At 51.4% G+C, this 15,237-nt stretch overlaps 1 protein-coding gene across 2 annotated transcripts in view; it reads right to left on the minus strand.

Annotated features, from left to right (window-relative positions):
- The window catches only part of gpatch1 (G patch domain containing 1), a 42,528-nt gene that overhangs the window by 3,813 nt on the left and 23,478 nt on the right, over positions 1 to 15,237 (minus strand). Inside the window, exons 12-19 of one of the 2 annotated variants that reach the window (XM_067998208.1) lie at positions 14,401 to 14,579; positions 13,688 to 13,815; positions 11,743 to 11,876; positions 10,636 to 10,817; positions 5,326 to 5,536; positions 4,392 to 4,514; positions 3,446 to 3,567; positions 1,014 to 1,168 (exon numbers count right to left, since the gene is read on the minus strand). In XM_067998208.1, the coding sequence (XP_067854309.1) occupies positions 1,014 to 1,168; positions 3,446 to 3,567; positions 4,392 to 4,514; positions 5,326 to 5,536; positions 10,636 to 10,817; positions 11,743 to 11,876; positions 13,688 to 13,815; positions 14,401 to 14,579 (1,234 nt within the window). Of the gene's footprint in view, positions 1 to 1,013; positions 1,169 to 3,445; positions 3,568 to 4,391; positions 4,515 to 5,325; positions 5,537 to 10,635; positions 10,821 to 11,742; positions 11,877 to 13,687; positions 13,816 to 14,400; positions 14,580 to 15,237 lie in introns of both variants that reach the window. The other variant, XM_067998207.1, reaches the window with a different exon arrangement.

Genomic DNA, 15,237 nt, shown 5'->3' on the forward strand with positions numbered 1-15,237 from the left:
GAGGTTGAGTAGAATGGGCCTATACTCTCTGGAGTTTAGAAGAATGAGAGGTGATCTCATTGAAACATATAAGATTATGAGGGGGCTTGACAGGGTAGATGCTGAGAGATTGTTTCCCCTGGCTGGAGAGTCTAGAACTAGGGGACATAATCGCAGGGAAAAGTGGAGTTGAGGTCGAAGATCAGCCATGATCTTATTGAATGGTGGAGCAGGCTCGAGGGGCCGAATGGCCGACTCCTATTTGTTATGTTCTTAAAATTTGACACCGAGCCACATAAGGAGATATTAATACAGGTGACCAAAAAGCTTGGTCAGAGAGGTAGGTTATAAGGAGTATCGTAAAGAAGGGGAGAGAGGTAGAGAGGTGGAGAGGTTTAGGGAGGGAATTCCAGAGTTTAGGGCCTAGGCAGCTGAAGGCACGGCCAACGGTGGAGCGATTAAAATCAGGGATGTGCAATAGGCCAGAACTGGAGGCATGCAGAGACCTCGAAGGGTTGTAGGGCTGGAGGAGATTACAGGGATAGGGATGGGCGAGGCCATGGAGGGATTGAACACGAGGATGAGAATTTTAAAATCAAAGTGTTGCTGGAGCGGGAGCCAATGTAGATCAGCGAGCACAGGGGTGATGGATGAGCAGGACTTGGTGCGAGTTAGGATACGGGCAGCAGAGTTTTGGATGAGCTCAAGTTTATGGAGGGTGGGAGATGGGAGGCCGGCCAGGAGAGCATTGGAATAGTCAAGTCTAGAGGTAACAAAGGCACGGATGAGGATTTCAGCAGCAGATGAGCTGAGGTAGGGGCGGAGACAGGCGATGTTACAGAGGGTGGAAGTAGGCGGTGCCCCGGAGTGCTGCAGACATGTCTGTCTCAGCGATCGGATTAATGAGTCTGTTACTGAGGGTTTTACCTCAGGGAAAGGCAGATACACTAATAAATTCTAAATCGACGACACTCTTCACCATCAGTGGGGTTTCCTGGACAGAGACTCTCCGCTGTAACCGGCTGAATACTCACCGCGACAGCAGATCCACAGGCCCGGAGCCTCCTCCCTCTCTGTCACTGTCACTCTCGCTGCTACCCTGACGGGGGCCGGATCCTGAACTGTCGCTGCCCCTCGGGTTCTTGCTCCTTTGCTTGGATTTGTGTTTGTGCTTTTTGTGTTTCTTTTTCTACAGGGTAAAAGAAAGAATGAACTTGCATTTCTGCAGCGCCTTTCACCACCTCAGGATATCCCAAAGCGCTTTACAGCCAATTATGTAATTTTTGAAGTGTCATCCCTGTTTCAATGTAGGAAACGCGGAAGCCAATTTGCGCACAGTAAGATCCCACAAATAGCAATGGGATAAACCACCGGATAATCTGTTTTAGTGATGTTGGTTGAGGGATAAATATTGGTCAGGGGAGAACTCTTCGAAATTGTGGCCATGGGATCTCTTATGTCCGCCTGAGGGGGCAGACGGGGCCTCGGTTTAACGTTGCATCCGAAAGCCGGCACCTCTGACAGTGCAGCACTCCCTCAGTACTGCAGTGGGGAGTGTCAGCCTAGATTTTGTGCTCAAATCTCTGGAGTGGGGCCTGAACCCAAGACCTTCTGACGCAGAGGCGAGAGGGCTACCCACTGAACTACGGCTGACTCTGGAGGACAGACACAGCGTGTCACTCACTGAGGGCCCACTGAACTACGGCTGACTCTGGAGGACAGACACAGCGTGTCACTCACTGAGGGCCCACTGAACGGCCGCACTTCCGTGAAAAACACCCAGCCCTAGAACTCTACATCCCCTCCTTCCAAATCATGGCTGTGTTGCAGCATTGTGGAGCTGGGTAACACGATGCTAAAGCACCTCCAGGCACAGGCCTGTCACTGGTGGTGGGGTAATAACGATATCGCGGAGGGGTATTGGGGGAATTTACAGGATTTGGTGTGGTGGGGGGTGTGGGGTATAAACCCCACCTAAAAGGACTTGGGAGCCAATCCCACCTCACCACCCCCCACTCAAGCAGTTGGGCCCATGTGGAGTTTGTTAATTAACCCAAGTTACACACTGAATTCTGCCGACTAATTATAATTATAAAGATGCAGCGCTTTATTAAGCTGGAGGAGTAAATCCAAAAGACAATATTTTGTTGTTGCAAATTGATGATTCGGCCCCAGAAGGGGGAGGGTCCCGGCCAGACAGTCTCCCCCGGCAGGAAGGGTCGCAGCTGGAGAGTCTCCCCGGACAGTCTCCCCTGGTGGGGAGGGTCTCGGCCGGAGAGTCTCCCCCGGTGGGGAAGGTTTCGGCTGGACAGACTCCCCCGGTGGGGAGGGTCTCGGCCGGACAGTCTCCCCCGGTGGGGTGGGTCTCGGCCGGACAGTCTCCCCCGGTGGGGTGGGTCTCCGTCGGACAGTCTCCCCGGTGGGGAGGTTCTCCCCCGGACAGTCTCCCCGATGGGGAGGGTCTCCCCCGGACAGTCACCCCCGGTGGGGAGGGTCTCCGTCGGACAGTCTCCCCCGGTGGGGAGGGTCTCCGTCGGACAGTCTCCCCCGGTGGGGAGGGACTCCGTCGGACAGTCTCCCCCGGTGGGGAGGGTCTCCGTCGGACAGTCTCCCCCGGTGGGGAGGGTCTCTGTCGGACAGTCTCCCCCGGTGGGGAGGGTCTCCGTCGGACAGTCTCCCCCGGTGGGGAGGGTCTCCGTCGGACAGTCTCCCCCGGTGGGGAGGGCCTCGGCCAAGCTCTCTCTTTACCATCAGCCACAGATTGTGTCCGGGCCAGGAGGAGACAAGGATGCGTGTTCAGCTTCCCCTGATACTGGCCACTAAAAGAGGGCAGTCCCTCTGTGAGGAGACACTTCATCAGAGCAACAGGGCAGACAACAGGCTCAGAGAAATGTGCAGTAATCTACATCCAGCACTGTGTCCCCAGGGTGTTGTTCCAACTCACTCCCAAACACAACCTGCAGGGAGTTCCTGCGACTCCCCTCCCCTTCACTTCACTCCCCTCCTCCTCCCCCACGCCCCCACCTCCTGCACCCCCACCCCCTTCACCTCCTCCTCCACTCTCACTCCCCCTCCTCACCCACTCCCCCTCCTCACCCACTCCCCCTCCTCACCCACTCCCCCCTCCTCACCCACTCCCCCTCCTCACCCACTCCCCCTCCTCACCCACTCCCCCTCCTCACCCACTCCCCCTCCTCACCCACTCCCCCTCCTCACCCACTCCCCCTCCTCACCCACTCCCCCCTCCTCACCCACTCCCCCTCCTCACCCACTCCCCCTCCTCACCCACTCCCCCTCCTCACCCACTCCCCCTCCTCACCCACTCCCCCTCCTCACCCACTCCCCCTCCTCACCCACTCCCCCTCCTCACCCACTCCCCCTCCTCACCCACTCCCCCTCCTCACCCACTCCCCCTCCTCACCCCCTCCAATTGGCACCAACGCACTTCCCGCTGCTCTGAACTGACCTTGTCCTTTTTCGGTTTCTTTCCCTTCTGCCTGTCTTTGTGTTTCTTTTTATGTTTCTCCTTCTGGTGAGATGTGCTGCTGCCGTGTCCTTCTGGCCTCTCACAGCCCGGCACTGGAGAACCTAAAGGCACAAATGGGCAACAGGCGGGAGTTACCTTCAGGTTTAACAGAAATCAGAACCAATGTTACATCAACACAATAAATCACTGATCCAAAACCAGATAGATACTGAATGTAATCTCCTGTAGATCATCGATACTGTTACTGAATGTAATACTCCTGTATATATCATAGAATCATACAGCACAAAGGAGGCCATTCAGCCCATCGTGCCTGTGCCAGCTCTTTGAAAGAGCTATCTAATTAGTCCCACTCCCCTGCTCTTTCCCCATAAACCTGCAAATTTTTCCCCTTCAAGTATTTATCAGAATCCCCTTTGAAAGTTATTAGTGAATCTGCTTCCACCGCCCTTTCAGGCAGCGCATTCCACATCATAACATTTCTCCTCATCCCCCCGCTGGTTCTTTTACAATCACCGTAAATCTGTGTCCTCTGGTTACCGACCCTTCTACCACTGGAAACAGTTTCTCCTTATTTACTCTATCAAAATCCTCCATGATTTTGAACACCTCTATTAAATCTCCCCTTAACCTTCTCTGCTCTAAGGAGAACAACCCCAGCTTCTCCAGTCTCTCCACATAACTGAAGTTCCTCATCCCTGGCACCATTCTAGTAAATCTCCTCTGCACCCTCTCCAAGGCCTTGACATCCTTCCTGAAGTGCGGTGACCAGAATTGGACACAATACTCCAGCTGAGGCCTAACCAGTGATCTGTAAAGGTTTAGCATAACTTCCTTGCTTTTTATTATAACCTGTATGGTTAATGTCCACACGTTGATAATTGCTGATCTATGAGCAGCATTTACACAGGAATTAGAATCTCACCGATGAGGAGAGCCGGGGGAAGCCTGGGTCCAAACTCCTCTCCGTCAGCGGGTTTCTCTGGGCCGCACTGTGCGGGTCGCAGGTTTTGATCGCTTTCCTTCTGGCTAAAACCCAATTCGTTCACTAAACATGGAAATAACAACAGTTTTCAGTCGACATGTGCAGTCAACCACAACTACACAAAGTACAACAGGCTGGTCGGGCAGTGGGTTAGATACAGAGTAAAGCTCCCTCTACACTGTCCCATCAAACACTCCCAGGGCAGGTACAGCACGGGTTAGATACAGAGTAAAGCTCCCTCTACACTGTCCCATCAAACACTCCCAGGGCAGGTACAGCATGGGTTAGATACAGAGTAAAGCTCCCTCTACACTGTCCCATCAAACACTCCCAGGGCAGGTACAGCACGGGTTAGATACAGAGTAAAGCTCCCTCTACACTGTCCCATCAAACACTCCCAGGGCAGGTACAGGGTTAGATACAGAGTAAAGCTCCCTCTACACTGTCCCATCAAACACTCCCAGGGCAGGTACAGCACGGGTTAGATACAGAGTAAAGCTCCCTCTACACTGTCCCATCAAACACTCCCAGGGCAGGTACAGCACGGGTTAGATACAGAGTAAAGCTCCCTCTACACTGTCCTATCAAACATGCCCAGGGCAGTTACACCACAGGTTAGATACAGAGTAAAGCTCCCTCTACACTGTCCCATCAAACACTCCCAGGGCAGGTACAGCACGGGTTAGATACAGGATAAAGCTCTCTCTACACTGTGCAACACCATAGCTGACAATAGCAGAGGCCCCTACAGAGGAGTATTGGCTGAGCTGGAGATGCCCTCTATCGAGAGATGCTGCAGTGGAACATTAGAAAGAAAGGTTAATGTGACCATTACAGAGCTACTCAGTAAACTCTACGGGAAACACCCACTTACCTGGCCGAGGGATTGTGGGGGGTGCTGGTTGTTTGGGCTCCACTGCATCTCGCACTCCAGGAGGGGGGGCGATTTGACTGGTCTCCTCCTCATCTTCATCCTCGTCTCCCTCATCAGAGGAGGAAGACGATGACTTTTCCTCTGATGAGCTGGCAAAGATGGCTTTGAATAAATCCATCGATGGTCGGCTGTCTCCCTCCTCAGCCTCTGCCTGCAAGGAGGAAAGAGAAATTACCTTTAAAACAACAACTACAAAAATCAACACCACAACTCTGCGAATGATTGCTATAAAATTTCTCCAATATAAAGCTACAAGAGGAGGTGGATACACAATAGGAGTAGAGGGGCCAGATACAGTGGTAGCCTCCCAGAGTAGAGGGGCCAGATACAGTGTTAGCCTCCCAGAGTAGAGGGGTCAGATACAGTGTTAACCTCCCAGAGTAGAGGGGCCAGATACAGTGTTAGCCTCCCTCTGTTCTGAGTTCATTCTCTTTAAAGTATATGGGAGACAGGTAAAAGAAGACAGACAGCTTGGAGTTAGGAGTAGGAGGTTGAGTTTGATGAAGTTACAGATCTTATATTGAGGAGGAAAGCTGTAGACTGCAGGAAGATATCAATGGACTGGTCAGGTGGGCAGAAAAGTGGCAAATGGAATTCAATCCGGAGAAATGTGAGGTAATGCATTTGGGGAGGGCAAACAAGGCAAGGGAATACACAATAAATGGGAGGATACTGAGAGGTGTAGAGGAAGTGAGGGACCTTGGAGTGCATGTCCACAGATCCCTGAAGGTAGCAGGACCGGTAGATAAGGTGGTTAAAAAGGCATACGGGATACTTTCCTTTATTAGATGAGGCAAAGAATATAAGAGCAGGGAGGTTATGCTAAAACTGTATAAAACACTGGTTAGGCCACAGCTTGAGTACTGTGTACAGTTCTGGTCACCACATTACAGGAAGGATGTGATTGCACTAGAGAGGGTACAGAGGAGATTTACGAGGATGTTGCCAGGACTGGAGAATTTTAGCTATGAGGAAAGATTGGATAGGCTGGGGTTGTTCTCTTTGGAACAGAGGAGGCTGAGGGGTGATTTAATTGAGGTATAAAATTATGAGGGGCCTAGATAGAGTGGATAGGAAGGACCTATTTCCCTTAGCAGAGAGGTCAATAACCAGGGGGCATAGATTTAAAGTATTTGGTAGAAGGATTAGAGGGGAGCTGAGGAGAAATGTTTTCACCCAGAGGGTGGAGGGGGTCTGGAACTCACTGCCTGAGAGGGTGGTAGAGGCAGAAACACTCAACTCAGTTAAAAAGTACCTGGATGTGCACTTGAAGTGCTGCAACCTACAGGGCTACGGACCAAGTGCTGGAAAGTGGGATTAGGCTGAGTGGCTCATTTTCGGCCGGCGCGGACACGATGGGCCAAACGGCCTCCTTCTGTGCCGTAAATTTCTATGATTCTATATGAAGGTGAGACAGAGTTTTATCCAGCTGGATTTCACACCGTTCTACATTAAACAGCACTGAGTAAGGATTGGGCCCGGGAAGTTTTTTTATATGTTATTTGTTCTTGGGATGTAGGTGACACTGGCAAGGCTGCATTTATTCCCCATCTCTAGTTCCCCCGAGAGCACGAGGAGTTAATCACAGTGTGGGACTGGAGTCAGTGTAGGACACACCAGGCAGGAGTGGAGTTCCCACAAGGGCACTGGTGAACCAGTTGGGTTTTTAAGACAATCCAATCTGATCATTTTTCTGGTGCCAGCCCAACAATTTATTGAATTAATCGAATTACATCGCAACTACAGCACAGAAACAGGCCATTCGGCCCAAACTGGTCTGTGCCAGCGTTTATACTCCACACGACCCTCCTCCCTCCCTACTTCATCTCATCCTATCACCATTTCCTTCTATTCCTTGCTCCCTCATGTGTTTATCCAGCTTCCCCTTAAATTCCCCTTCCCCTATGCTATTTGCCTCAACTACTCCTTGTGGTATCGAGTTCCACATTCTCACCACTCTCTGGGTAAAGAAGTTTCTCCTGAATTCCCTACTGGATTTATTAGTGACTATTTTACATTTATGATCTCGAGATTTGGACTCCCCCACAAGTGGAAACATTTTCTCCATGTTTTCCCTATCATTACCTTAAAGACCTCTATCAGGTCGCTCCTCGACCTTCTTTTTTTATATATTTGTTCATGGGATGTGGGCGTCGCTGGCGAGGCCGGCATTTAGATTCTATTTTCTCTATCTTCTGGAGAAAAGAGTCCCAGCCTGTTCAACCTTTCCTGATAAGGATATTCTCTCAGTTCTGGTATCATCTTTGTGAATCTTTTTTGTACCCTCTCCAATGCCTCTATATCCTTTCTATAATATGGAGACCAGAACTATGCACAATAGTTTAGAATTCAGTTTAACAACTTGCCCTGGTGTGACTGGAACTCACGAGCTCTGGTTGGGAGTCCAGTACCAGAACCACTAGCCCGCTGTATTGTATAGGATTAAAGAATGGCTGGTTTAAAGAGAGCAACGAGTAAAACATAGATGTTTTTTGTCCAGGAGGAGGCCATTCAGCCCTTCTGGACTGGGCTGGATTTAGGCCCCTCTCAGGGACAGGTTTTCCTGACAGTCCATTTCCAGCTCTCTCCCCGGACCCTTTGATAGTCTCCTTCTTGCAGTAATTACCCAGTACCTGTTTGAATGCATCGATCACTGAGTGTGGGAAAGCATTCCACATTCCAACAACTGTGTGTGAAAAGTTTCTTTTAATCTCCCGTATTTAGTACTTGTCCTGCGATCCTGGCCTCGTGCCCTCCACTTACCTACCGACGGAAACAATCGCTTCACATGTACCTCATCGATTCCCCCAACACCCCCCACCCACAACATATTCTTGAGAATACAGCCCTAATTGCTCACCCCTGGTGGAGTTGCACTGTTTCCAGGGTTGATATATTCCTCCTACAGCAAGAAGCCCAGACTGCACACAGTATTGCACTGGTGGTCAAGCCACTTGTTTGGGACACGAACACTTCGCTTTCGCCTTCAATTCATCGCGATACAAACCCCAAAATCCCATTTACCTTCTTAATGGATTTGTTTTAACCTAGAAGGATTTATGTATTTGCAAACCTCAATCCCTTTGCCCCTTCACAGCACTGAGAAATTTACCATTTAACCTTCATTTCCATTCCTGATTCTAGGAACATAGCAATATAGGAACAGGAGTAGGCCATTCAGCCCCTCGTGCCTGCTCCGCCATTTGATAAGATCATGGCTGATCTGTGATCTAACTCCATATACCCGCCTTTGGCCCATATCTCTTAATATCTTTGGTTGCCAAAAAGCTATCTATCTCAGATTTAAATTTAGCAATTGAGCGAGTATCAACTGCCGTTTGCGGAAGAGAGTTCCAAACTTCTACCACCCTTTGTGTGTAGAAATGTTTTCTAATCTCACTCCTGAAAGGTCTGGCTCTAATTTTTAGACTGTGCCCCCTACTCCTAGAATCCCCAACCAGCAGAAATAGTTTCTCTCTATCCACCCTATCCGTTCCCCTTAATATCTTATAAACTTCGATCAGATCACCCCTTAACCTTCGAAACTCTAGAGAATACAACCCCAATTTGTGTAATCTCTCCTCGTAACTTAACCCTTGAAGTCCGGGTATCATTCGAGTAAACCTACGCTGCACTCCCTCCAAGGCCAATATGTCCTTCTGAAGGTGCGGTGCCCAGAACTGCTCACAGTACTCCAGGTGCGGTCTAACCAGGGTCTCAAAACATTGCTCCTCACATCTTCCTGTACTAAACTGCATCTGCCACCTCTCGGCCCATTCTCCCAGCCTCGTTACATCCTGTGATCCGCATTCTTCCTGGCAGTTTGCTACTCCTCCGAGTTTGGTCTCCAGCAAATTTTGATGTCCAACACCAGAGAAAACAAAAGTGATCCCAACAACGATCCGCAGGACACCCCACAAACCGCAGCCCCTCCCCCCAGGACACCCTACAAACCGGAGCCCCTTCCCCAGGACACCCACAAACCACAGCCCCTCCCCCAGGACACCCTACAAACCAGAGCCCCTTCCCCAGGACACCCCACAAACTGGAGCCCCTCCCCCAGGACACCCACAAACCACAGCCCCTCCCCCAGGACACCCTACAAACCGGAGCCCCTCCCCCAGGACACCCCACAAACCACAGCCCCTTCCCCAGGACACCCACAAACCGGAGCCCCTCCCCCAGGACACCCTACAAACCGGAGCCCCTTCCCCAGGACACCCCACAAACCGGAGCCCCTCCCCCAGGACACCCACAAACCACAGCCCCTCCCCCAGGACACCCCACAAACCACAGCCCCTCCCCCAGGACACCCCACAAACCACAGCCCCTCCCCCAGGACACCCTACAAACCGGAGCCCCTTCCCCAGGACACCCCACAAACCACAGCCCCTCCCCCAGGACACCCACAAACCGGAGCCCCTCCCCCAGGACACCCTACAAACCGGAGCCCCTCCCCCAGGACACCCCACAAACCACAGCCCCTCCCCCAGACACCCTACAAACCGAAGCCCCACCCCCAGGACACCCACAAACCACAGCCCCTCCCCCAGACACCCTACATACCGGAGCCCCTTCCCCAGGACACCCCACAAACCACAGCCCCTCCCCCAGGACACCCCACAAACCACAGCCCCTCCCCCAGACACCCTACAAACTGGAGCCCCTCCCCCAGGACACCCCACAAACCGGAGCCCGTCCCCCAGACACCCTACAAACCGGAGCCCCTCCCCCAGGACACCCCACAAACCGGAGCCCCTTCCCCCAGGACACCCCACAAACCGGAGCCCCTTCCCCAGTCTGACAAACATCCATGTAATGAAACACTCTGTACCTCATCCTTCCCACTATCTGTACAGCCACTTTCTCTTTTATACTGTGGGCCTGAATTTTCTTAGCAATTTCTTATGTGGCACTTTATCAAATGGTCCCTCGGAGTCCATATAAACTCCAGCTACCACATGCCCCATCTACAGTTCCCATTTATCTCTCAATAAATCCCGTAAGATTACTCAAACATGAGCTTTACAAACACACACTGACTATCTCTGATCAGTCCATGTCCCTCCGAGTATTCAGTTAGTTTCTCTCTCTCTCTCGCTCACTGTGGTCTCGCCCCTCCTGATTTGGCTGGGAGTCGACTGTAGGTAGTCGTTGGAAGCACTACACTTTTTATAAGTAAGTGCAGCTGATCAGCGGAAGCTACAAGCTCCTCATTGTTCGATTTTACTGTTGCCCCGAGTACTGCACCTTATCTGCAGGTTGATTCCCTCGGTCTTGTTCGATTTCTTTCTCCGTTTGTAGAGTTGAACTAGTCTCTGCTGCCGTACACGATGCAGCTGGATTAGGAACATTACCCACAGCATCTTTCTCCTTGTCCTCTGCCGAGATATCCCACCTGGATCGCCTTCTGGACTCAGGAGGTTTCGAAGCTTCTGATTGAAACAGTGGAGAATTTATTAAATTTGAAATGATATTCGCGGTTCTGAATAATTCACCAGCAAAGTCTCTGAATTCTCTGAAACGTTCACAAAGCACCGGGAGTTGTAAACACCTTCAATCCAAGTCTGATCAGTTTTTCCCCAGGTGTTTATTTTATCTGTTACCCCTCCTGTTTTCTCCCCTCCTATCCTGAAGGTGCTAACTCTTACTAGTCTAGTTCTATTGGTGCTGGCCATTGTCCGGTACCTCTCACAAGTCACCATTCTTTATGTGTGAACCTACACAATGGGTATTGGCTGGCTGGCTGACTGTGGGAGGCATTACAGCAGAACCAATCCTGCTTACACGCTCATTGGCAATGGATTTCTCACTGACACGCTCGCTGGCCGGGGGCTCGTTACAGACGCTCGCTGGCCGGGGGTTTGTTACACGCGCTCGCTGGCCGGGGGCTCGTTACACACGCTCGCTAGCCGGGGGCTCGTTACAGACGCTCGCTGGCCGGGGGTTTGTTACACGCGCTCGCTGGCCGGGGGCTCGTTACACACGCTCGCTGGCCGGGGGCTCGTTACAGACGCTCGCTGGCCGGGGGCTCGTTACACACGCTCGCTGGCCGGGGGCTCGTTACACACGCTCGCTGGCCGGGGGCTCGTTACACACGCTCGCTGGCCGGGGGCTCGTTACACACGCTCGCTGGCCGGGGGCTCGTTACACACGCTCGCTGGCCGGGGGCTCGTTACACACGCTCGCTGGCCGGGGGCTCGTTACACACGCTCGCTGGCCGGGGGCTCGTTACACACGCTCGCTGGCCGGGGGCTCGTTACACACGCTCGCTGGCCGGGGGCTCGTTACACACGCTCGCTGGCCGGGGGCTCGTTACACACGCTCGCTGGCCGGGGTCCTGTTACAGACACTCACTGGCTGATTTGTCCTGTTGCAAATTTTCCCGTTTTCTTTCCAATCCACTGGGTGTAGGAGCTGTCGGGACGGTTAAAAAGTTAAACACCGAATATTTGTCCCGTTTCACCTTGAGGAGCCCAGCAATTGTTGACCTGCAGAATCAAAAATAAAACAGAATGTAAAACTCAGGGAGCAGCCTGAGGCTGAAGGGACAGAGATATCAACACCCTCACTGCAGGTTATCAACCTTTCGCCATTACTGGTGTAATGTATCCAAGTTTGCTGACGATACAAAGCTAGGTGGGAAAGTAAGCTGTGAGGAGGACACAAAGAGTCTGCAAAGGGATATAGACAGGTTAAGCGAGTGGGCAAGAAGGTGGCAGATGGAGTATAATGTGGGGAAGTGTGAAGGTTATTCATTTTAGTGGGAAGAATAGAAAAACAGAATATTTTTTTAAGTGGTGAGAAACTTATAAATGTTGGCGTTGAGAGGGATTGGGGTGTCCTCGGTACACAAAACACAGAAAGTTAACATGCAGGTACAGCAAGCAAATAGGAAGGCAAATAGTATGTTGGCCTTTATTCCTTACTCTTGTTCTCCTTATCTAAGGAAGGATATATTTGCCTTAGAGGCAGTGCAGCAAAGGTTCACTAGATTAATTCCTGGGATGAGAGGGTTGTCCTATGAGGAGAGATTGAGTAGAATGGGCCTATACTCTCTGGAGTTTAGAAGAATGAGAGGCGATCTCATTGAAACATATAAGATTCTGAGAGAGCTTGACAGGGTAGATGCTGAGAGGCTGTTTCCTCTGGCTGGAGAGTCTAGAACTAGGGGGCATAGTCTCAGAATAAGGGGTCGGCCATTTAGGACTGAGATGAGGAGGAATTTCTTCACTCAGAAGGTTGTGAATCTTTGGAATTCTCTACCCCAGAGGGCTGTGGATGTTCAGTCGTTGAGAATATTGAAGGCTGAGATCGATAGATTTTTGGACTCTGGGGGAATCAGGGATATGGGGATCGGGCGGGAGTTGAGGTCGAAGATCAGCCATGATCTGATTGAATGGCGGAGTAGGCTCGATGGACCAAATGGCCTACTCCTATTTCTTATGTTCACCGATCTTGTCTTAGAATCTGGAGTTTGTGGGTTCAAGTCCCTCACCGGGACCAGTTTGACAGTCCAGTGGAGGATTCAGGGAGTGCTGCACTGTCAGAGATGCCGTCCTTCAGATGAGATGTTAAACCCGAGGTCCTTTCTGCTCTGCTCCAGTGCTTCAGATGGATGTTGAAGGCCCCGCTATTTGAAGGAGAGGTGGAGAGTTCTCCCGGTGACCTGGCCACCATTCCTCTCTCAGCCTCCTAAAACCTCATTAACTGCACGTTCATATCATTGCTGGTTGTGGGATCTTGCTGTGTGTAGAACGGTTGTGTTTGCTTACACAGCAATACACCGCGTGAAGTTGGTTCAAGATGTTGGAGGCTTTGTTACAATTTAGGGCCTCTCCCAACTCAAGGTGGGACACTGAATCCAGTATACGGCCAGTGTGGGACACTGAATCCAGTATACGCCCAGTGTGGGACACTGAATCCAGTATACGCCCAGTGTGGGACACTGAATCCAGTATACGCCCAGTGTGGGACACTGAATCCAGTATACGCCCAGTGTGGGACACTGAATCCAGTATACGCCCAGTGTGGGACACTGAATCCAGTATACGCCCAGTGTGGGACACTGAATCCAGTATACGCCCAGTGTGGGACACTGAATCCAGTATACGCCCAGTGTGGGACACTGAATCCAGTATACGCCCAGTGTGGGACACTGAATCCAGTATACGCCCAGTGTGGGACACTGAATCCAGTATACGCCCAGTGTGGGACACTGAATCCAGTATACGCCCAGTGTGGGACACTGAATCCAGTATACGCCCAGTGTGGGACACTGAATCCAGTACTCAGTACCTACCTGGGGTAGGGATCGGGGACATTAAATCGTTTGCAGAGGAGTTTTTCTGGATGCCACTCGAACTTGTCCCTGGTGAGACTCCCGAACATCTTCATTTTCACTGCTGCCTCTTTGTCTTTGACTTCACCCTGTGCAGAGATAGGGACAGGAGAGAAATCAGGATCCCGGGCTCCGGGTAGGTCAGATTATCACTACCAGGGGCTGCAGAATCAAAATACAACATGTGCTGTCCTCGCTGGGAGGGGGGGGGGTGGGCCTCGGTCTGGGGTTAGGGGGACTCTGGGTGAGTTGAGCACTAAAGGGATGAAACTGATGGGCTGGATACCCTTTTCCCCGATTATCTTCTTACCTCCTGCATTGCTGCCCCAACTATGATCAGCTAACTCTTCACAGATTTGGGGACAGAACTCGAGGCCTCCCTGATCTGTGTGGATCAGTACAACACTCGCTGGATTTACCAACTTAGCTAACTAATCACATCCACGTGACAGACTTTGGAATCACGCGCTCAGCAAAGAAATTACATTTGTCCTTCTGTAAAATTTCAGTTAATATCCCCTCAGCACTAAGGGAACAGGATCAGTTACATAGTGACATCCCTCTTTAAATCAGAGACCTGTACAATTAGGGCGCTTTCTGTTGCGTCCTGTGACCTTTGCCCTGTCCGTAACACGAAGTTCAAAGGTTGGCCCTCAGGCTCAGCGTTACCGTACCTCCAGCTCTTCAGGGACTTCCACCTTGTCCGTGTCCTCTGCAAACTTCGCGCTTGTAAAGCGGGAGGACAGCGAGCTGCTCGTGGGCCGGTACAGCGTGGCCGCGCGGCTAAACTCGTCCCGCTCGCGGCTCCGCTCCCATTCCGTCATGTTGGGGTCCAGGCTGCTGTCCAGGGCATCTAGGAGGAGGCACAGGAAATGATACTGGGGCTAAAAGGATTAAATGAGGAGGACAGGTTGCATAGACTAGGCTTGTATTCCCTCGAGTATCAAAGATTAAAGGGTGATCAAAGGATTTGATAGGGTAGATAGAGAGAAACTATTTCCTCCGCTGGGGAGAGTCCAGAACAAGGGGGCAGAACCTTAAAATTAGAGCCAGGCCGTTCAGGGGTGATGTCAGGAAGCACTTCTTCACACAAAGGGGAGTGGAAATCTGGAACTCTCTCCCCAAAAATCTGTGGATGCTGGGGGTCAATTGGAGCTTTCAAAACTGAGATTGGTAGATTTTTGTTGCGTAAAGGTATTAAGGGTTACGGAACCAAGGCAGGTAGATGGAGTTAGGATACAGATCAGCCACAATCTAAGCGAATGGAGGAACAGGCTCGAGGGGCTGAATGGCCTCCTCCTGTTCCTGTGTCCCTGAAGTCCAGAAGCCGGTGTTGTGAAAGAGATAAGCAAGTCCCTGGCAGCAGGCAACAGGGGGTTCAACTTTATTAGTTAACCCCAGTTTCTCCCCCTTCTTTCCTGAAGGTGCTCGCTGCCTGTGGGCACCAGGCACCCTCTGGTAACACGTCCAAGTTATCATTCCTCAAGGGCGAGTAGTGACACCATCATCAG

The sequence above is a fragment of the Heptranchias perlo genome, chromosome 16 (assembly GCF_035084215.1).
Source record: "Heptranchias perlo isolate sHepPer1 chromosome 16, sHepPer1.hap1, whole genome shotgun sequence".
Classification (NCBI taxonomy): Eukaryota; Metazoa; Chordata; class Chondrichthyes; order Hexanchiformes; family Hexanchidae; genus Heptranchias; species Heptranchias perlo.